The sequence below is a fragment of the Diabrotica virgifera genome, chromosome 3 (genome assembly GCF_917563875.1).
Source record: "Diabrotica virgifera virgifera chromosome 3, PGI_DIABVI_V3a".
Lineage (NCBI taxonomy): Eukaryota > Metazoa > Arthropoda > Insecta > Coleoptera > Chrysomelidae > Diabrotica > Diabrotica virgifera.
Window position 1 is genome coordinate 139,925,073 of NC_065445.1, and position 23,342 is coordinate 139,948,414.

The 23,342-nt window shown below is 31.6% G+C and overlaps 1 protein-coding gene across 1 annotated transcript in view; it reads right to left on the reverse strand.

Moving 5' to 3' along the window:
* LOC126882573 (uncharacterized) overlaps positions 1-23,342 on the reverse strand; it is a 481,344-nt gene that overhangs the window by 255,058 nt on the left and 202,944 nt on the right. Inside the window, exon 5 of the mRNA XM_050647545.1 lies at positions 1,329-1,577. Within this exon, the coding sequence (XP_050503502.1) occupies positions 1,329-1,577 (249 nt within the window). The remainder of the gene's footprint in view (positions 1-1,328; positions 1,578-23,342) is intronic.

Sequence of the window (23,342 nt, forward strand, 5' to 3'; positions counted from 1 at the left end):
TTCTTAAGTTGGGGTTGATTTAATGTAATCGAATGAACTATCTTTCAGTAAAGCCGTCCCAGGAACGCAACTCATAAATATTGGCAATATCATTTTAAAGTCTTCTACTTTAAAATGTATAATGTATAATATATCTGAATTGCCGATATAAATGAGTCAGATTAAATAAATTATTAGAAGAATTTTTTACTAAGTAACAACATTTTTGTTTAATTTAGTAGTATTTTGTATTTTGACAACGACACCCGATTTGGGCGTCGAATCGTTAATAAAATTATTTTTTTCAATTTAATTGTGGCTTATTTTTCATCTAAATAGTTAATTATAAAAATGCCACAAGGAAATGACTTCATAAGAACCTTTCCTGTAGTCTTTGTGTTGCGGCTGTGTCGGGTCTTGTTTCTGATGGGCATGTCATTATTGGTCTTACACTAGCTTCATAAATTCTTGACTTTCTCAATGTTAATCTATCGGTTTCGGCATATAGTGTTATTAGGCATATTGGCAGTCTATTTTCATTTTCTATTTGATTGTACACTTCCTGGTCCAGATCTCCGTAGCTGGACATTGTAATTCCCAGTTATTTTATTTCCATTATTTGTTCAATACTGATGCCATCAATTTCTGTTTTACAGTAGATTGGTCTTTTACTGATCACTATTGTTTTGGTTTACTTAAATGAGATTTTTATATTGAATTATTCTTTTGCTCTTATGTTAAACGCGTTGAATAATCTTAAGTCGTCTGCGTAATAGGTTTTTTTGCTTCTTTGCCTCCCATTAAACATCTTCTTTCTCAATTGACACCTTTTGCGATTTCGTCAATGATGGAATTTTGAAGAGAATCATTTAAAGAGAATAGAGCTCAGTATGTCCACTTGGCTTATTCTACTGCCTTTGTCTATAGGTTCTGTACGTTATCCATCTATTATGACTTCCATTTTGTTGTTTTGGTAGATGATTTCAATAGTTTTTATGATATTCAGGGGAACTTATCTATTATACAGAGGATGGATTACATCGTTGAGTCTTACTTTGAGAAATGCTTTCTTCAGGTCTATCAGACATAGAAATGTTGATCTATTATTCTCTAGTGATTTCTCACTAATTTGCATTATGACGAATATTTCATGTGTACACGATCTTCCAGCACGAAAATCCTGTTTTCGATCTATTAAATTTAACCTATTATTCTTTAGTTTTTTCAAAATTTTAATTATAAGTCTTAGGGTACTACAGTTTCTTCTGGTAAAAATATTATATACCGTTTTTATTTTACTACTAGCATTAGATCCTGGATACGATAGAACGAACTGATGAAATACAAACCTTTAAAAATCTCGGACATCTTAGTAACGGATGCCATCCTAACCTAATTTGGAGAAGATCAAGTGGACATAAAGCTGCCAAGTCCAGCAAAAAGGCACGAGAGCGTAAGTAGTGAGAGGCTAATTTTTTCGAATCGTACACCATCAGCCCTTGTTCCAAATATCCGGTCCGAAGTTGTACGGCCAAGTCCAAAATGAACACCAAATCACTCATGGAATCACAGGTTAGCCAAAAACTTGAAATCATTTCCTGTAATCAAAAAAAATTCAATGTCAATTTTTTTAATTAAAGAATATCAAGTTGCAAAATGATGCGTTTATAACGATATTTAGATAAGAATGAGAAACTGCTAAACGCCGTAAAAGTGAACGCACACAATATTCCATTAACAGAGGTGATTTGAATATTACGTGGCGCAAAAATATACAGTCTGTTCCAACGAAAATTTGACTCCTCCAGAAACTCAGAAACCTAGAGCTTCTTCAAATTAAAAAAAAAACAGGTTAATCTATATTGGTAGGGGGACGAATTTTCATGCAAAATTCATGCCCTCAATGTAACCCCCTACTGCCCTGCATCAACCCTCACTTTTTTTTTAAATAGCAAATGTGGTCGATTGGCACATCATTTGAAAAGTATTTTTTTTTCTACACGACAGTCTATTTTTTTAATCTACGTAATAAGTTTGGAGATAATTTTGGACTTAACAAATTTATTATAAATTAGTTAAATCCAGAATTATCTTTAAAGTTATTCCGCAAATTAAAAAAAATAGAGGCTGGTGTGAAGAAAACAAATACCTTTTAAATGATGTGCCACTGGACTACATTTACTATAAAAAAACTGGGGGGTTGATGCGGGTCAGTAGGGGGTTACATTTGAGGGCACGAATTTGCATGAAAATTCGTCTCCCATCCAATACAAACTGACGTGTTTTTTAAATTGTGAAGAAACTCTTGGTTTCTGAGTGTTCCTAGGGGGGGTCAAATTTTCGTTGGAGCACATAGTATATTCATTTTGATGGAAAATAAAATTCTAGTTTTATTTTGAAATAATTTTCTATATTTGCTAAATTTACAGTAAAACGCGAAGCAAAAGAGCCTCAAGCTCAAAATTTTATCAAAGGCAGTCTTTTGTGCTACCAAATATTTTTTTCAAACAATTGTTTTTGTGTTTATCCAATGTACACTAGATTTTTTTCTATTCGGAAAAGATTGAAAAAACTATCAGGATGGCTGGAAGGAAACTCAGATTTCTCGATCACAAGTTTAGCTTCGTAAATTTGAGTAAATTTTGGAGCTCGGTATTTAGTAATGGGTTTGATCGATTTTGATCACTGTAACGCGTTTGAAAAGAACCGTGTGAACAGCCAATCCAGTGCCTGATTATGGCAAACCCTCTCATGCATTGAGTCCACTCCAGTGGACAGATGTTTTTCACTCCAAAAAATATATTTTAATTCTATGAGACTTGTGCACAATGCATGATATCCCGTTCAGTAGACTCTAATCAAAGTTTCAGCAACTACATCTATGCTGACTCTAATCAGCAAATTCAACTACATCTTAGATCTAAAGTTTTTGATGCATGCATTATTCCGATATTAACATATGGGGCACAAACATGGACAATCACAAAAAAGAATATGAACATACTCAGAGCCACTCAACACGCGATGGAAAGAGCAATGCTTGGCATATCACTTAAGGACAGAAAAACAAACACATGGATAAGACAGAAAACCAAAGTCACCGATGTGGTACAAAAATCACTAAAATTGAAATGGGAATACGCTGGACATGTAGCTAGGAGCGATCTTAACAAATGGCACAGAACAATTCTAACCTGGAGACCATACGAACACAAAAGACCCAGAGGCAGACCTCCTATGAGATGGACAGATGATCTGAAACGAACTGCCGGGAAAAATTGGCTACAAGTAGCGTACAACAAAAAACAATGGAAAGGAAGACTTGAAGAGGCTTATGTTCAGATGTGGACGTAAATGGCTAGACGAAGAAGAAGAAGAAGAAGACTCTAATCAAGCAACTACAACCGCCATCTGCAATACTTATTTTGAAATTCAAAGTGTGTTTATGTTAGTATCTATAAATCACCTGATCGCGATGGCCAGCTGTGAATTGCCTGAAATAAGTGCCCGTAGTTTCTATGGAAAAGCAAAAAAAAAGTTAAGAAAATATTTTTTTTATAGAATTATGTATTTTACACAATTAGCCTTTGTTATAAATTCGAAGTAATTGAAAAACTCACTCAAATATCACCTTAAAGGCATGTCTACTAGAGAGAACATCACACAATATGTAACTTAGAATTCCACTCTTGTGGTACGTTTTATGAGTATAATTTTCAGAGGTGTAGTTGGCTTTTTGTTCACATATTTTTGTTATTATCTTGTCAAAAATTATTATTCATTTAGGGATTGTCGAGGGCATCTTTTATATACTTTCCTACATTATTTTAGTGAAAATAAATAAATATAATTATTTATTGACATAATAATACTTCTTCAATGGGTAATTTTATTATATTTCAATAAGTACTTTTTGCCGATGAAGACGACAATTGGGATGAAACACCTTTATGTTTTTATGTTTACCAGAAAATGAAGAATATATAGGTATTGACAATGATGGCATTATTTATTATTTACTGGTAGGTTCAGATTTGGAATCTGATTACAATGACATTCGCTCGAACATGTAACGGCTGAAGACCAAATTGTTAAAAGTGACTTAGAAGATACAGACAGAAAACTGTGACGATGATGACATTCCATTCTTCTTTTTTGTCTAGCCATTCACGTCCACATCTGAACATAAGCCTCTTCAAGTCTTCCTTTCCATTGTTTTTTGTTGTACGCTACTTGTAGACAATTTTTCCCGGCAGTTTGTTTCAGATCATCTGTCCATCTCATAGGAGGTCTGCCTCTGGGTCTTTTGTGTTCGTATGGTCTCCAGGTTAGAATTGTTCTGTGCCATTTGTTAAAATCGCTCCTAGCTACATGTCCAGCCTATTCCATTTTAGTGATTTTTGTACCACATCGGTGACTTTGGTTTTCTGTCTTATCCATGTGTTTGTTTTTCTGTCCTTAAGTGATATACCAAGCATTACTCTTTCCATCGCGTTTTGAGTGACTCTGAGTATGTTCATATTCTTTTTTGTGATTGTCCATGTTTGTGCCCCATATGTTAATATCGGAATAATGCATGCATCAAAAATTTTAGATCTGAGATGTAGTCCTGAGATCTGAGACATTCCATTAGCTCAATGTATTTTGGCATTTTCATCCAAATATAAAAATCAAGAGAAAAAACCAAAAAAGGCTGAGAAAAAAGACTGGAAATGGTGCAATAATGATAGCATGTATGGGCCAACAACTTTGCCACAGTTTAGAGGAACAGAAAATATTCATGTTCAAGGAAACAATCCCATTGAATATTTTTTATCACTGTTCACCTCAGACATAATGGATGATATCGTCTTTCAGACCAATTTATATGCTGGCCAAAACAACAAATTAAATTTTGCTTTTACAAAATATGAGTTATATGTATTCTTGGGCATAAATTTAGTGATGACGTACATCAAATATCCCAGAATACGGCTTTACTGGTCAAGTGATAATGGCCTGAGGATGGACCTTATTGCATAAGCTATACCTGTTAATAGATTTGAATTTATTTTGAGGTTTTTACATTTCGTAAATAATGATAATGTAAATCAAAATTGCACGGACAAATTGCGAAAAATCCGATTATGTTTGGATAAAATTCAGAAAAACGTCTTAGGTGCCACAGATCCAGAGGAATACCAATCAGTTCATGAGCAAATTATTCCATTAAAAGGAAAATTAGGTATAAAGCAATACTTACCAAAAAAACCTAAAAAGTGGAGAGTCAAAGTTTCGGTAAGATCTGGAATTAGTGGATATACATATGTATCGTTTTGAGGTTTACCAAGGAGCTTCGGGAGACAGAAGTCAAATTAGTATACTTGGAGCGTGCGCTGATGTAGTTTTGCGTCTAACTAACGACTTGAGAGAATCAATCATAAAGTATTTTTTGATAATTTATTTTGTTAACTTCCCCTTATTGAAGAATTGCATAAATGAGGTATATGGGCGACAGGAACTCTCCGATTGAATCGACTACAAAATTATTATTCTGTTATGAAATTAGATAAACAAATGAAACAAGAGGGTAGGAGAACTTCATCCGTTGCAAGTATGTAGGTGGCAATATAACTGTTTCTAAATGGCTAGACAACAAGACTATTTACATTGTTTCTAATTGTGCTGGAATAGAACGTCAGAGTAAAACAAAAGGTTGGTGTATATCTACTAAGACTACTACAAAATAAGTATAAGTATAAGTATAAGTATAAGTATAAGTATAAGTATAAGTATAAGTATAAGTATAAGTATAAGTATAAGTATAAGTATAAGTATAAGTATAAGTATAAGTATAAGTATAAGTATAAGTATAAGTATAAGTATAAGTATAAGTATAAGTATAAGTATAAGTATAAGTATAAGTATAAGTATAAGTATAAGTATAAGTATAAGTATAAGTATAAGTATAAGTATAAGTATAAGTATAAGTATAAGTATAAGTATAAGTATAAGTATAAGTATAAGTATAAGTATAAGTATAAGTATAAGTATAAGTATAAGTATAAGTATAAGTATAAGTATAAGTATAAGTATAAGTATAAGTATAAGTATAAGTATAAGTATAAGTATAACAAAAACGTGGAAGTAGTGGACTTGATGGACCAGTTGTTGGCCCTGTATCCTCCAAGGAGAAGAAACAAACGCTGGGACATAAGAGTTTTTGTTCTTATTGTAAATGCATGGATTTTGTACAGGAAAAACCAAAATCCAAAAAAGATCTGCTTGAATTTAAAGCAAGTATTGCCAGAGCATTAGTAAGTTTAGGAACGCAGAATGAAAATAAACGAGGTAGACCTTTGTCTGGTACACCACCTCCCATTTTGAAGAGGAAGAAACCTAATCATCATGCACCCCCTGAAATTAGACAAAATAATGGGGAGCACTGGCCACAACTTATTGATATACTAAATGCTCGAAGATGTCACTATATATCTTGCAAAAGGAAAACAAAGTACATCTGCATAAGGTGCAACGAGACGCTGTGTCCATCGTGCTTTGAGCATTTTTATACCAGTAACTGTCGTTTCCGTAACAGAAGGACTATTTTTTAGGTTTTAAGAAAACAATTTAATGTTTTTACACTTATTATACTAATTTCTAATGTTATTTTCTAATGTTAATATTTCGCAATAAAATAATTATTTTAAGAAAAAAAAGATTCCTAAAAATTATGTATGAGAGGGCATGTTGTGCATAAGAGGGCAGCATTGTCACTATAGTGTTACCGATCTTACAGTTTTGGATGGCTGCAATAATGTGAACGATACAATCTATTCCAGCACTGCATTGGAGAGTTAGCTCGATTATTGGACTGGAATAATGTGAACCGGGCATTTTTGTATGGTATAATATAACTGATATGCATAGCAGGCTTTTGAGAATAACTTATTTTTTGAACTAACTTGACAGATTTGTAGGTAAAGCTTGTAGTTTTTGCTTCAGTTCCGTTATAGTTCTATAACTGGCATAGAGTTATCTTCTATCCATGTAATCAGTGGTCACATATGGATGTAAAACGTGGACCCTCTCAACCTCTGATTAAAATCAACTTAAAATATTTGCTAAAAGAGAGGGAGAAACGTACTTTTGAAGTGTGTAAAATATATAAATCATAGCTGAGCGTTTTCGGCTTACAAAGCATCTTCAGAGCTATGCTACAATAAAAAGTCTCTAATGAATAATTGATCTTAAAATTCAAAAGGTTTAACTTACGTCAATAATTTCAAAATACCACTATGAAGAGAGAGGGACCCCATGTAAGATTTAAAAATCTACTACTTCTTATGCAGTTTTTTTATTAGTATAAAAACTTTGTCTGACTTTTGGAAAAAATTGTCTGATGGTGTATTCGGTTGTGGTTGAATCATTGTAGGCATCTAATACGGACACAAAGGACGCTCATACAAAAAATACATTACAGATTACAGATATGTGATCAGAGTAAGGTCAAAAAAACCTTACCATCTGAAGGTACGTTGGCAGCATGCAGAATGCATGAGCGAATGAGGCATTTAATGACAGCCGACACAGACAGGATGTGCTCGCTTAGATGCTTTCCTTCTTCCTCACAACAAGTGACAGTTGACATATGACCTTCTTACTTACTTACTTAAGCCGTCCTCTTGTACCTGACGGTGTCGAGGTAGTTGACATATGACATTTTTAGCAAATTTTAATATTGAAGTATGTAATGAAATTTTTTTAAAAAAGTAAATAATCGAATTGACCAATTTTTAACAAATCTGTAGTTACATAGATCTGGTTTTTAAATTAAAATACAAGGTCCAGGATAAATCACTTGACAAGTTATCCCCCAAAAACAAAATTCGATTCTGTTTTAAATGAATAGAGGATGTAAAGAAAATTGATGGTGAAGTTTTTTCATATTATTGGATAAGTCACAAATTGCAATAAGTGTACTATTGGCCTGGATCTCGCGTAACAAAGAAAAGTTGATTAATAGCAAGCTGAAAATCTAGTTATAGCTTAACGGTGTCTAGTCGGACAAACTTTGATGTACGGGAACAGTGGAACAGAGGAAGTTTAATTGTTGAACATTTTAAAAATTTGGAACGTCAGACTACGAATACGTCCCATGTAGTTTATCGGACAGAACATCCAGTTGATTTGTTACCCTTTCATTAAACCATATATATGGACCGTTCACTCCTGTTAGAGTATAGGTCGCTCAAATACGATGAGATCTTTTAATCCATTTCACGCGGTGGATTAGTCCGCAGTTTCCGTGAGGTCGTCGTTCATAGGTTGTGATGTTTTTTTGCCTTCTCTACTATTTTCTTCCACTCACTCCTATCCTGAATCTTTTCTCTCTGGATGAGAGAATGAACTGGAGACCAGTAACAAATTGACCAAGAGAAAGACTGCTAGACGATATATCAAAGGTGGAAATTACAAACTAGAGAGAAAAGATTCAGGATAGGAGTGAGTGGAAGAAAATAGTAGAGAAGGCAAAAAAACATCACAACCTATGAACGACGACCTCAAGGAAACTGTGGACTAATCCACCGCGTGAAATGGATTAAAAGATCTCATAGTATTTGAGCGACCTATACTCTAACAGGAGTGAACGGTCCATATATATGGTTTAATGAAAGGGTAACAAATCAATTGGATCTTCTGTCCGATAAACTACATGGGACGTATTCGTAGTCTGACGTTCCAAATTTTTAAAATGTTCAACAATTAAAACTTCCTCTGTTCCACTGTTCCCGTACATCAAAGTTTGTCCGACTAGACACCGTTAAGCTATAACTAGATTTTCAGCTTGCTATTAATCAACTTTTCTTTGTTACGCGAGATCCAGGCCAATAGTACACTTATTGCAATTTGTGACTTATCCAATAATATGAAAAAACTTCACCATCAATTTTCTTTACATCCTCTATTCATTTAAAACAGAATCGAATTCTGTTTTTGGGGGATAACTTGTCAAGTGATTTATCCTGGACCTTGAGTCTTTTCTCAACATGTATTTTAATTTAAAAACCAGATCTATGTAACTACAGATTTGTTAAAAATTGGTCAATTCGATTATTTACTTTTTTAAAAAAATTTCATTACATAATTCAATATTAAAATTTGCTAAAAATGTCATATGTCAACTACCTCGACACCGTCAGGTACAAGAGGACGGCTTAAGTAAGTAAGTAAGAAGGTCATATGTCAACCGTCACTTGTGAGGAAGAAGGAAAGCATCTAAGCGAGCACATCCTGTCTGTGTCGGCTGTCATTAAATGCCTCATTCGCTCATGCCTCCATTCTGCATGCTGCCAACGTACCTTCAGATGGTAAGGTTTTTTTGACCTTACTCCGATCACATATCTGTAATCTGTAATGTATTTTTGTATGAGCGTCCTTTGTGTCCGTATTAGATGCCTACAATGATTCAACCACAACCGAATACACCATCAGACAATTTTTTCCAAAAGTCAGACAAAGTTTTTTATACTAATAAAAAAACTGCATAAGAAGTAGTAGATTTTTAAATCTTACATGGGGTCCCTCTCTCTTCATAGTGGTATTTTGAAATTATTGACGTAAGTTAAACCTTTTGAATTTTAAGATCAATTATTCATTAGAGACCTTTTTATTGTAGCATAGCTCTGAAGATGCTTTGTAAGCCGAAAACGCTCAGCTACGATTTATATATTTTACACACTTCAAAAGTACGTTTCTCCCTCTCTTTTAGCAAATATTTTAAGTTGATTTTAATCAGAGGTTGAGAGGGTCCACGTTTTACATCCATATGTGACCACTGATTACATGGATAGAAGATAACTCTATGCCAGTTATAGAACTATAACGGAACTGAAGCAAAAACTACAAGCTTTACCTACAAATCTGTCAAGTTAGTTCAAAAAATAAGTTATTCTCAAAAGCCTGCTATGCATATCAGTTATATTATACCATACAAAAATGCCCGGTTCACATTATTCCAGTCCAATAATCGAGCTAACTCTCCAATACAGTGCTGGAATAGATTGTATCGTTCACATTATTGCAGCCATCCAAAACTGTAAGATCGGTAACACTATAGTGACAATGCTGCCCTCTTATGCACAACATGCCCTCTCATACATAATTTTTAGGAATCTTTTTTTTCTTAAAATAATTATTTTATTGCGAAATATTAACATTAGAAAATAACATTAGAAATTAGTATAATAAGTGTAAAAACATTAAATTGTTTTCTTAAAACCTAAAAAATAGTCCTTCTGCTACGGAAACGACAGTTACTGGTATAAAAATGCTCAAAGCACGATGGACACAGCGTCTCGTTGCACCTTATGCAGATGTATTTTGTTTTCCTTTTGCGAGCTATATAGTGACATCTTCGAGCATTTAGTATATCAATAAGTTGTGGCCAGTGCTCCCCATTATTTTGTCTAATTTCAGGGGGTGCATGATGATTAGGTTTCTTCCTCTTCAAAATGGGAGGTGGTGTACCAGACAAAGGTCTACCTCGTTTATTTTCATTCTGCGTTCCCAAACTTACTAATGCTCTGGCAATACTTGCTTTAAATTCAAGCAGATCTTTTTTGGATTTTGGTTTTTCCTGTACAAAATCCATGCATTTACAACAAGAACAAAAACTCTTATGTCCCAGCGTTTGTTTCTTCTCCTTAGAGGATACAGGGCCAACAACTGGTCCATCAAGTCCACTACTTCCATGTTTTTGTTATACTTATACTTATACTTATACTTATACTTATACTTATACTTATACTTATACTTATACTTATACTTATACTTATACTTATACTTATACTTATACTTATACTTATACTTATACTTATACTTATACTTATACTTATACTTATACTTATACTTATACTTATACTTATACTTATACTTATACTTATACTTATACTTATACTTATACTTATACTTATACTTATACTTATACTTATACTTATACTTATACTTATACTTATACTTATACTTATACTTATACTTATACTTATACTTATACTTATACTTATACTTATACTTATACTTATACTTATACTTATACTTATACTTATACTTATTTTGTAGTAGTCTTAGTAGATATACACCAACCTTATGTTTTACTCTGACGTTCTATTCCAGCACAATTAGAAACAATGTAAATAGTCTTGTTGTCTAGCCATTTAGAAACAGTTATATTGCCACCTACATACTTGCAACGGATGAAGTTCTCCTACCCTCTCGTTTCATTTGTTTATCTAATTTCATAACAGAATAATAATTTTGTAGTCGATTCAATCGGAGAGTTCCTATTGTTTCACAAATATTGTTTCACAAATATTGTTTCACAAATTTTTAAACTTTTGTCTAGTTCATCTCCCAGTCTCAAGTATTAAACAAAATGAAGTTAAAAAAATGTAACATAAAATATAGATACATTTATTTATAAGTTATTTACCGGATTTCTAGTAGAGGTTTATGAAAACAGCCAATACGTTTCCAGCGTTCCATGTTCCAACTGATAAGATTGTCTCTGCCACGACAAATATATATCATTGTAAATAATATATATGACAAGTCGAAGTCTTTATATAGAGGTAATCGTGTAAAATGTTTACATATAACATAACTTTGTATTTCTCTTCATCAGTGTAACACGATAAAGATCCTTTCACAATTTAAAAGCGTTCATGAAGCATAAGAAATTGTGATTTTGCGTATTTTCATTCCGACAAATATGCGAGATGTTTTCAATTAGATAACAGCTGTTAGACAAGAGTTGAGAATAAATTATTAAATGTGTACAAATGTGGTATATACTTTTTCTCATGAACATCTTTCAGTGCGTCACAGTTTTTCGATTTCTTTCTAACGCATTAAATTGTATGTGACAGAAAAAAAGGCACGTCGGTGATTACATTTCGTCGGTGACATTTATAACATTTATTCTAGTTATTCTAGTTGTCAATAGATGGGGCCATAATAAAAAATATTTTTTTTTAATTAGATAATAATATTACAAATATAATCTGTATAATTTATAAGACTATACAAATCAAAAAAATACCATTTTATAAATGCAAGAAACACATTTGATTTGTTTTTATTCCAAATTGAAAATAAAATGTGACAACTGTCAGATTTAACTAAAATGTTATGTTAGAATAAATGTCATAAATGTGTATTATCACGGACTTACCCTTTTCCTATCATTTGTTACGCACTGAAAAATGATCATGAAAAGAACAATACCATGATACACCAGGCGAAAACGGCGGGTTCGTTGGGAAAAATATTCCCATGAGATTTTTTTGCATAATTACATTCGTAAGACATCCCAGAATATGGTTCAAGAAGTTGCCCACGTGAAAAGTGGGCCAAATTTTTTTTAACAATTTTTTTTAATCAAATTGCAAAAGTCAATATTTTTGGCCCGGACATTTTTTGTAGGTTTCTTGGACCATTCTGGATAAAAAAGGTCTCTTATAATTTTTCTCTAAAATTGATCGTTTTCGAGTTATATGCAATTTAAAATTGAAAAAAACGAAAAATGGCGATTTTCAAGACTTAATAACTCGGTTAAAAGTTATTATTATCAAAGTCAGAAAGTGAATAAATCAAAGTTTAATGCCCTCCTACAAGATCCCGAAGAAATCTTTGTCATTATTTTATCACTAAGCTGTTATTTTTAAGTAATAATATTGAGCGCCATGCACGTGGTAGGTGGCCGTAAATGTGAGTGCAAGTAAGATTCACAATTGAACTGCCGGAGTGGCATCTCTCTCGCACTCAGCATTTACGGCCAGCTACCACGTGCATGGTGCTCAATATTATTACTTAAAAATAACAGCTTAGTAATAAAATCATGACAAAAATTTCTTCGGGATCTTGTAGGGGGGCATTAAACTTTGATTTAGTCACTTTCTGACTTTCATCATAATAACTTTTAACCGAGTTATTAAGCCTTGAAAATCGCCATTTTTCGTTTTTTTCAATTTTAAATTGTTTATAACTCGAAAACGATCAACTTTATAGAAAAATTTTAAGAGACCTTTTTTATCCAGAATGGTCCACAAACCTACAAAAAAATTGTCCGGGCCAAAAATATATTGATTTTTGCAATTTGATTAAAAAAAATTGTTAAAAAAAATTTGGCCCACTTTTCACGTGGGCGACTTCTTGAACCTTATTCTGGGATGTCTCACGAATGTAATGCAAAAAAATCTCATGGGAATATTTTTCCCAACGAACCCGCCGTTTTCGCCTTGTGTATGACTGTATTTTATGAATTCATTAAATTGTAATATTTTAATTTATGAATTATACAGGGTGTACCAAAAATAGCGGGACGGTCGAATATTTCGTGAAATGAGCATCCGATCGAAAAACTAAAAAATACGTGTTCAGTATTTTCAAAAATCTATCGAATCATACCAAACACTCATTGGAGGCATCCCACTCGACTCCTTGGATATGGGGTTGGGCTAACTTTAAGATCTTAAATAGGAACCCACATTTTTTATTGCAGATTTGGATTCCATACGTATAGTGCAGCCGATATGTGAAACAATTGTGCATTTAATGATAGAAATTTATAATTTTGACCACGTAATATACTACACATATAAAGGTTCAAACTTAGATATGAGGCCATCTCAGATTTTGCCTTTTACAAAAATGGCGGGCATTCAAAATGGCGACTATACATATGTGACTAATAGCACGATAACTTTTGAATGAGAGGTCAGATTTCAACCAAATTTGGTATATAGGTTGTATTTCTGATGAATAAGATCAAGGTCTTAAACCGGAAGAATCGGTTTATCAGAAGTTGTGTTTTTACTGTTTTTTTTTTTTGTAAAAATATGTTGTTTCCTTTTCAATTCTTTCACCCTGTATATATAAATTTTTCCAAAAGGCAATACCGCCATTAAAAAAAGAGTAAAAATATTTTTTAGGAAATATTTTGAACTTTTTAGTTATGTTAATTACCATTTAATTAATGCATAACGTATGTTCACATGTACCTATGGGCGGCAGATTCATTTTGAATGCCCGCCATTTTTGTAAAAGACAAAATCTGAGATGGCCTCATATCTAAATTTGAATCTTTTTTTGTGTAGTATGTGTGGTCCAAGTTACATGCTTCTACCATTAAATGCACAATAATTATTTTATTATTATTAATTTGCACGAATCTGCCGCACATGCATGTGAAGATAGGTTATGCATTTATTAAATGGTAATTAATATAACTAAAGAGTTCAAAATAATTCCTAAAAAATATTTTTACGCCCTTTTCAACGCCGGCATTACGTTTTTGAAAATTTAATATATGCAGGGTGAAAAATTTAAAAAATAAACAACATATTTTTACAAAAAAATCAAGAAAAACACAACTTTTCGTAAACCGATTCTTCCGGTTCAAGAGCTTGATCTTATACATAAAAAAATATATCAAAAAAAAAAATTTTAAGAAACGCTTTTCTTTAGTTACGAGTGACTAAAATTAAAAATATTATAAAAAAATCAAATAAAAAGCAAAAAATAAAAAATAAAATGAAAAAATTCAACACATTCGTTAAAAAAAAGCGTGGGGCGAAAACCGTTTATTCGATGAACACGCACCATGCTTTTCTTTGACGAATGTGTTAGATTTTTTCAATTTTTTTTATTTTTTGCTTTTTGGTTGATTTTTTTATAATATTTTTAATTTTATTCACTCAACTAAAGAAAAGCGTTTCTTAAAAAATTTTTTTTCATATTTTTTTATTTTTTACTTTTTAGTCTTACACTTTTCATACATTAAAATATATAGTTATGTTTATTAAAATACATATAAAACATAATATGATGTACTAACATGAAAAGTAGTCGGAATCGGCAAACAATTTAAAACTTTATTGTTTTTTAATGAAGCATAACGTAAACAATTAACGTAAAAAGTGAAATTATGTATTGTTCATATCGTTAGCTATACAATCCGTAAAAGTTTCAAGTTTTTACATTGTAAAAACAAGAGAATTTAAGCGTTTTCCATTAAAATCTTTTTTTTTATTTAAACAATTAATAAAAATGAATTTTTTTTTATTGACTATTCGTGTATTGTTCCCGTGAATGCATATGTCTGCAAATTTTCATTCATTTGCATTGAAGAAAAGGCAGTCAAATTAACGTGTAAAGATTTGACGCAAACTATTGAACTAAATAAAAGCGTTTAAAAAAAGAAACTAAGTAGCCCATTCTTTCACGGTTTTTGCTCTCAATTTTAAAGAACCGCTTGGATTGACATGAAATTTGGCATACGCATAGCTTACATGTCGAAGAAAAAAAGTGATATTTTGCCGATGTGTGCTTTTGCCCTGGGGGTGACTTTTACCCCTTCTTGGGGGTGAAAAAATATATGTCCAAAATAAGTCCGGAAATGGGTAAACTGAATAATTTTAAGTAACTTTTGTTCTATAGAGCTTTTTCGCCAAGTCAACACGTTTCAAGTTATTTGCAAGTGAATATGTTCATTTTCCAACAAAATAACCACATTTTTAGACGGTTTTTCGCAAATAACTCAAAAATTAAATATTTTGTCGAAAAAAAACGTTCTTAGCAAAAATATAGCCTATAAAAAAGTAAAAAAAGTGGTGTACGCGATAGATCTCTGGATCTCGTAGAGCCAGAGTTATAGCCAATGAAAAATAGATTCATATTCACCAAATTTCAAATACAATATTTCGACGTGAAATATCCAAAAAATTAAGCACTTTTTGGGGAAAACATATTATAGCTTTTTTAAAGTCTTTAAAAAAAGCTTTATTTCTGTTTTTACAAAAAGTTTCTAGCATTAAATTTAAGCAAGTTACGCTCAAAACAAAAGTTGGTCCCTTCTGTTTTTGCAAAAAAAATCGAGAAGACCACCCCTAATTAGCAACTTAAATTAAATTAATCGTTGCCGCTCCACAAATTATTTTACTTATGTTGTGTTTATATGATCTGTAAGTTTCATCGATCCAAAGTGCTTATTTTTGAAAAAATTTGGTTTTAAAATAAAATTTTTAAAAATTTAAATTTTGAAAAATATGCTTTTTTTCAAAATAACTTAAAAATTGTTAGAGATACTAAGAATCTCGAAAAACAAAAAAAGTTAGATTTGCTTTTCTGAATATCACATATTTTTTTGTTTTTCTGTTGGACAAAAATTGATTAAGATTTGGTGTTTCTAAATTTGCATACATCCGTGATCAGTGACTCGTTTAACCCCTTTTAACTACAGCCCTTTCAATAATAAGGACTTTGAACCGATGAAAGTTACAGATCATATAAACAATATATACAGGAGTCAGGAAACTTATTCAGTCGTACCGATTAAGTTCATTTAAGATACTAATTAAGTGGTGAAAACCAAAAGGGAGTAACTTTATTTTGAGCCTAACTTGTTTAATTTTTATGCTAGACATTTTTTTTATAAAACAAAAATAAAGCTTTTTTAAACACATTAAATAAGTTGTAATGAGTTTTTCCCGAAATGTGCTTCATTTTTGGTTATTTCACGTTAAAATATTTCATTTGGAATTTGACGAATATAAACCTATTTTTCATTAGCTATAACTCTGCTTCTACTAGGTGTAGAGACGTGATGTATACACCGTTTTTTTAAATTTTTTACAGGCTATATTTTTGCTAAGAATGTTTTTTCGACAAAATACTTACTATTTGAGTTATTTGCGAAAAACCTTCTAAAAGCGTGGTTATTTTGTTGAAAAAATGAACATATTCACTGCCAAATAACTCGAAAAGTATTAACTTAGTGAAAAAACTCTATAGAACAAAATTTACTTAAAATTAGCCAGTTTATCCATTTCCTGACTTTCTTTGGACGAAAATTTTTTCACTCCCAAGAGGGGGTGAAAACCACCCCCAGGGCAAAAGCACATATTGGCACAATATCACTTTTTTTCTTTGACTTGTTAGCTATGTGTATGCCAAATTTCATGTCAATCCAAGCGGTTGTTTACAATTTAGAGGTTTTGCAATATTTTACCGTTAAAGAACGGACTAAAGTACCAAATTTGGTTAAAATCGGACTTTCCGTTCAAAAGTTATCGTGTTATTAGTCACATATGTATAGTCGCCGTTTTGAATGCTTGCTTTTCTTTTGTAAAAGGCAAAATCTGAGAGGGCCTCATATCTAAAATTAAATCTTTGTATGTGTATTATATGTGGTCCAAATTATATGCTCCTACCATTAAATGCACAATAATTCTTATAATATTTGCACGAATCTGCCGAACTAGTAAAAGTAAGTAACTTTTATTCGAGACATTTTTTCGAATTCTGGATAGATGGCGCTTTAATTGGAAAAAAACGATTTATCTTGATACACTAAGTAAATTATAGAAACGGTCTAATATCTATAGAAATATACTTCCAAATGAAAAACCAAAAATCACGTGCTTAATGTTTTTCCGACCTCCCCCCACTCCATCCCATGGAGGTGAAGGGGAGGTAACTTTAAAATCTTAAACAGGATCCGCCGTTTTTTATTGCAGATTTGGAGTCTTCATGAAAAAATAAGGAATATTTAGTCAAGATACTTTTTTAGAATTGTTGATAGATGGCGCTTAAATTTTAAAATGCGATTTATTAGTACCAATTATTAACAAATCTAAACAAGGTCTCGAATAAATGTTACTTACTTTTTTTATGAGGTATTCAAATCTGCAATAAAAAACGGGAGTTTTTAAGATTTTAAAGTTACCCCCACCCTCCATAGGATGGAGTGAGGGAAGAGATCGCGTTTAGTGTTAATCGATAGGTTTTTTAAAAATATTAAACACGTATTTTTTGGTTTTAAACAGATAATCACGTGTTTTGAATTTTAATTTAATAATTTAATTTTATTTAATTTTATTCATGTGTTTTTTTATAAAGTATATTTTTCGAGATATTAGACCATTTCTGTAATTTACTAGTCCGTTGTTTAACGGTAAAATATTCCAAAACCTCTAAATTTTAAAGAACCGCTTGGATTGACATGAAATTTGGCATACACATAGCTAACAAGTCAAAGAAAAAAAGTGATATTGTGCCGATATGTGCTTTTGCCCTGGGGTGGTTTTCACCCCCTCTTGTGGGTGAAAAAATATTCGTCCAAAGAAAGTCAGGAAATCGATAAACTGGCTAATTTTAAGTAACTTTTGTTCTATAGAGTTTTTCACTAGTCAATACTTTTCAAGTTATTTGGCAGTGAATATGTTCATTTTTTCAACAAAATAACCACGCTTTTAGACGGTTAATCGCAAATCACTCAAATAGTAAGTATTTTGTCGAAAAAACATTCTTAGCAAAAATATAGCCTGTGAAAAATTAAAAAAAATGGTGTATATATCACGTCTCTACACCTAGTAGAAGCAGAGTTATAGCTAATGAAAAATAGGTTCATATTCGTCAAATTCCAAATGGAATACTTTAACGTGAAATAACCAAAAATTAAGCATATTTCGGGGAAAACTTATTACAACTTATTTAAAGTGTTTAAAAAAAGCTTCATTTTTGGTTAAAAAAAATTCTAGCATCAAAATTAAACAAGTTACGCTCAAAATAAAGTTAGTCCCTTTTGGTTTTGGTAAAAAAATCGAGAAAATCACCCCCTAATTAGTATCTTAAATGAACTTAATCGTTACGACTTCACAAGTTTCTTGACTCGTGTATATATTGTTTATATGATCTGTAAGTTTCATCGGTTCAAAATCCTTATTATTGAAAGGGCTGTAGTTAAAAGGGGTTGAACGAGTCACTGATCACGAATGTATGCAAATTTCGAAACACCAAATCTCAATCAATTTTTGTCTTACAGAAAAACAAAAAAAACACAAAATATTCAGAAAAGTAAAGCCAACTTTTTGTATTGTTTAAGACTTTTGGTATCTCTAACAATTTTTAAGTTATTCTGAAAAAAAGCATATTTTTCAAAATTTAAATTTTTAAAAATTTTACTTTCAAACCAAATTTTTTCAAAAATAAGCACTTTAAATCGATGAAACTTACAGATCACATAAACACAATATAAGTAAAATAACCTGTGGAGCGGTAACGATTGATGTCATTAAGTTGCTAATTAGGGGGTGGTCTTCTCGATTTTTTTTTGCAAAAACAAAAGGGACCAACTTTATTTTGAGCGTAACTTGCTTAAATTTAAAGCTAGAAACTTTTTGTAAAAACAGAAATAAAGCTTTTTTTTAAAAACTTTAAAAAACTTATAATGGGTTTTTCCCAAAAGTGCTTAATTTTTTGGATATTTTACGTCGAAATATTCTATTTGAAATTTGGTGAATATGAATCTATTTTTCATTGGCTATAACTCTGGTTCTGCGAGATCCAGAGACCTAACGCGTACACCATTTTTTTTACGTTTTTATAGGCTATATTTTTGCTAAGAACGTTTTTTTTTTGACAAAATATTAACTTTTTGAGTTATTTGCGAGAAACCGTCTAAAAATGTGGTTATTTTTTTGAAAAATGAACATATTCACTCGCAAATAACTCAAAAAGTGTTGACTTGGTGAAAAAGCTCTATAGAACAAAAGTTACTTAAAATTAGTCAGTTTACCCATTTCCGGACTTATTTTGGACACATATTTTTTCACCCCCAATAGGGGGTGAAAGTCACCCCCAAGGCAAAACCACACATCGGCACAATATCACTTTTTTTCTTTGACATGTAAGCTATAAGTATGCCAAATTTCATGTCAATCCAAGCGGTTCTTTAAAATTTAGAGCAAAAACCGTGAAAAAATGGACTATACCTATAGTACGTTCTTTAAAGGTAAAATATTGCAAAAAAGCAAAATATTGCTTTAAAATTTTAAAGAATTGCTTGGATTGACATGAAATTTGACATACGCATAGCTAACAAGTCAAAGAAAAAAAGTGATATTGTGCCGATGTGTGCTTTTGCCCTAGGGGTTAATTTCACCCCTTTTGGACGTGAAAAATATATGTTCGAAATAAGTCCCAAAATGGATAAAATGACTAATTCTAAGCAACTATTGTTCTATAAAGTTTTTTCACCAAGTTAATACTTTTCGAGTTATTTGCGTGAATATGTTAATTTTTCCACAAAATAACCACGTTTTCAGATAATTTTTCGCAAATAACTGAAAAAGTAATATTTTGTCGAAAAAAAACGTTTTTAGCAAAAATATAGCCTGTAAAAGCGTAAAAAATATGGTGTACATATTAGGTCTCTATACGTAGTAGAAGCAGAAGTATAGCTAATGAAAAATAGGTTAATACCTATTCGTCAAATTCCAAATCGTATATTTTAACGTGCCATAACCAAATAACGAAGCACTTTTTTGGGGAAATCTCTATTTAACTTTTTTTTAGAGTGTTCAAAAAATGCTTATTTTTGTTTTTAAAAAAAATTTTAACACTAAAAGTAAACAAGTTACGCTCAAAATAGAGTTGGTCCCTTTTTTTGGTAAGAAATCTGGAAAATCAACCCCTAATTAGCATTTCAAATAAGCTTAATTGTTACCACTTCACAAGTTTTTTACTCGCGTATGTATTGGTCCTACGATCTGTAAGTTTCATCGGTTCGAAATCCTTATTTTTGAAAGAGCTGTAGTTAAAAGGGCTTAAACGAGTCACTTATCACGAGTGTATGCAAATTTAGAAATACCGAATCTTGACCAATTTTTGTCTTACAGAAAAACAAAAAAAAACACAAAATATTCAGAAAAGTAAAGCCAACTTTTTCTATTGTTTAAGACTTTTGGTATCTCTAAAAATTTTTAAGTTATTTTGGAAAAGGAGCATTTTTTTAAATTAAAATTTTTAAAAATTTTACTTTAAAACCAAATTTTTTCAAAAATAAGCACTTTGAATCGATGAAACTTACAGATCATACAAAAACAACATAGGTGAAGTAACTTGTGTAGCGGTAACGATTAGTTTCATTTAAGTTGCTAATTGGGGGGTGATATTCCTGATTTTTTTTGCCAAAACAAAAGGGACCAACTTTATTTTGAGCGTAACTTGCTTGCATTTGATGCTAGAAATTTTTTTTATAAAAACAGAAATAAATCTTTAAAAAAGTTGTAATGTGTTTTCCCCAAGAATGCCTCATCATTATTTGGATATTTCACATTGAATTATTCTATTTGGAATTTTTCGAATATGAACCTATTTTTCATTAGCTATAACTCTGCGTTTGTTAGGTGTAGATACCTAATATATACACCGTTTTTTTTTTCACTTTTTATAGACTATAGTTTTGCTAAGAATATTTTTTTCGACAAAATGCTTACGTTTTGAGTTATTTGCGAAAAATCATCCAAAAACGTGGTTATTTTATTAAAAAATAAACATATTCACTTGCAAATAACTCGAAAAGTATTGACTTGGTGGAAAAACTCTATAGAACAAAAGTTGCTTAATAGTTATTTATGATATAAGTGGTAAAAATACACGTTTAAGGCACGCATGTGAAAGTTTGCAGAATGGGCGATAGCGAATTCTGCAATTCACATGAGTGTCTTAAAAATGTACTTTTTAACACGCATATCATACAATATTTTTTCTACAAACGTAACTACAGGACAATATCTACAAAAACTTTTACTTGAACTTGACTGACATTCCATTTTTATATTTTTTTGACATTACATCAAAATTGTCTATACGGTCAATACGAATTGCGGTGCTTTAAAAATATTTTAAAGCACTAGTGCCTTAAAGTAGCATTTTTAACGCACGCATGGAGTGCTAAAAATTGTATTTTTAACACGGTTGTAGAAAAAATCAGTTAGTTTATCCATTTCGGGACTTAACTTGAACATATATTTTTTTACCCCCGAGGTGGGATGAAACTAACCCCCAGGGCAAAAGCACACATCGGCACCATATCACTTTTTTTCTTTGACCTGTTAGCTATGCGTATGCCAAATTCATGTCAATCCAAGCGGTTCTTTAAAATTTACAGCAAATAGCGTGAAAGAATGTACTACTAGGGTACCTTACTATAAGGATAAATAGTTTTTTCCGATTATAGCGCCATCTAACCACAATTCAAAAAATGTCTTGAATAAAAGTTACTTATTTTTGCCTAAGCATCCTGAATCTGCAATAAAAAATGTGGGTTAATATTTAAGACTTTAAATTTACACCCCACCCCACTTCCAGGGTGTGAAGGGGGTGTCGTGTTTGGTATAAATCGATACATTTATAAAAATATTGAAAACTTGTTTTTCATTTGTCTGATCCGATGTATATTTCGCGAGATATTCGACCGTCCCGCTGCTTTTGGGACACCCTCTCTCTATACACCAACCGAATAAACCGCCAAAGATGGAAATAAAACATTATAAGATTGCCCTACCTACACAAAACGCAAAGAGAAAATAACTGCTTTTCCTCCTAATAACATCTGGGTCCTTCATATCGACGGGTATTTGACAAAACATTGTAAGCATCAATTTTCCGAAAATGGGATTTTTAGCTTAAATGGTTCCTTACGATAGTTTACAGCTGATTCAAAATTATTTTTTCCATAATAACATCCTAGGTGCCTAAAATTAAATTAAATTTTTATCGTAACCCCCGCATTTCAACCTCATTTTGTGCCTTTGGTATCGTAAACGGCAAGGCAGTACCAAGAGATGATAATAAACGGCATAAATCTTGTCGGTTACGTTTGCATATTTTGCCGCTTACGATAATATTAAATGACCAAAATGACCGTTAGGATTACTCAGTGTTATCTTAAATGTGTTAGAACTCATTGCAAATTTTATTTCGCTAGAACAATTTAAAACAAAAATTGTGGTAGTTTTGATAGACCCTCTTATTCAATAGATGCGGTAAGATTTTAATAGTTGTTTTTATGGTTTATTGTCTTTTAAATAGAATTTGAAGTCTAATTTACTATAGAAGTAGGGAAATCAATATAGAACGAATATTGAAACATAGTTTTTAATTCGAAACAACTTTTTTTATTAACAATTTTCGATATTGTGGAATATAAAGCTACTTTATTCTTGAACCTTATTATGAAGATTCATATTTTTTGACATACCTCGTATGAAATTAATACAATTTAATATCTGATCACGATATCCGACGAGAAGATCAACTTCAGAAGAATACACCGCTAACTTGCAAACAAATATCATGGAACAACCATCGAGAGATTCAACCACAGCCTCGTCTAGTGAGCAACAAAGCAATGAAAATTACTCAAGCATTATAGTGCACCAAGAGACTGATTCTACTAACAATCAACAAGAACAACCAGGTAACTCTTTTCTTTCTAATCATGCTTCTTCTTCTTCTTATTCTTATCAACCGTCACAAAT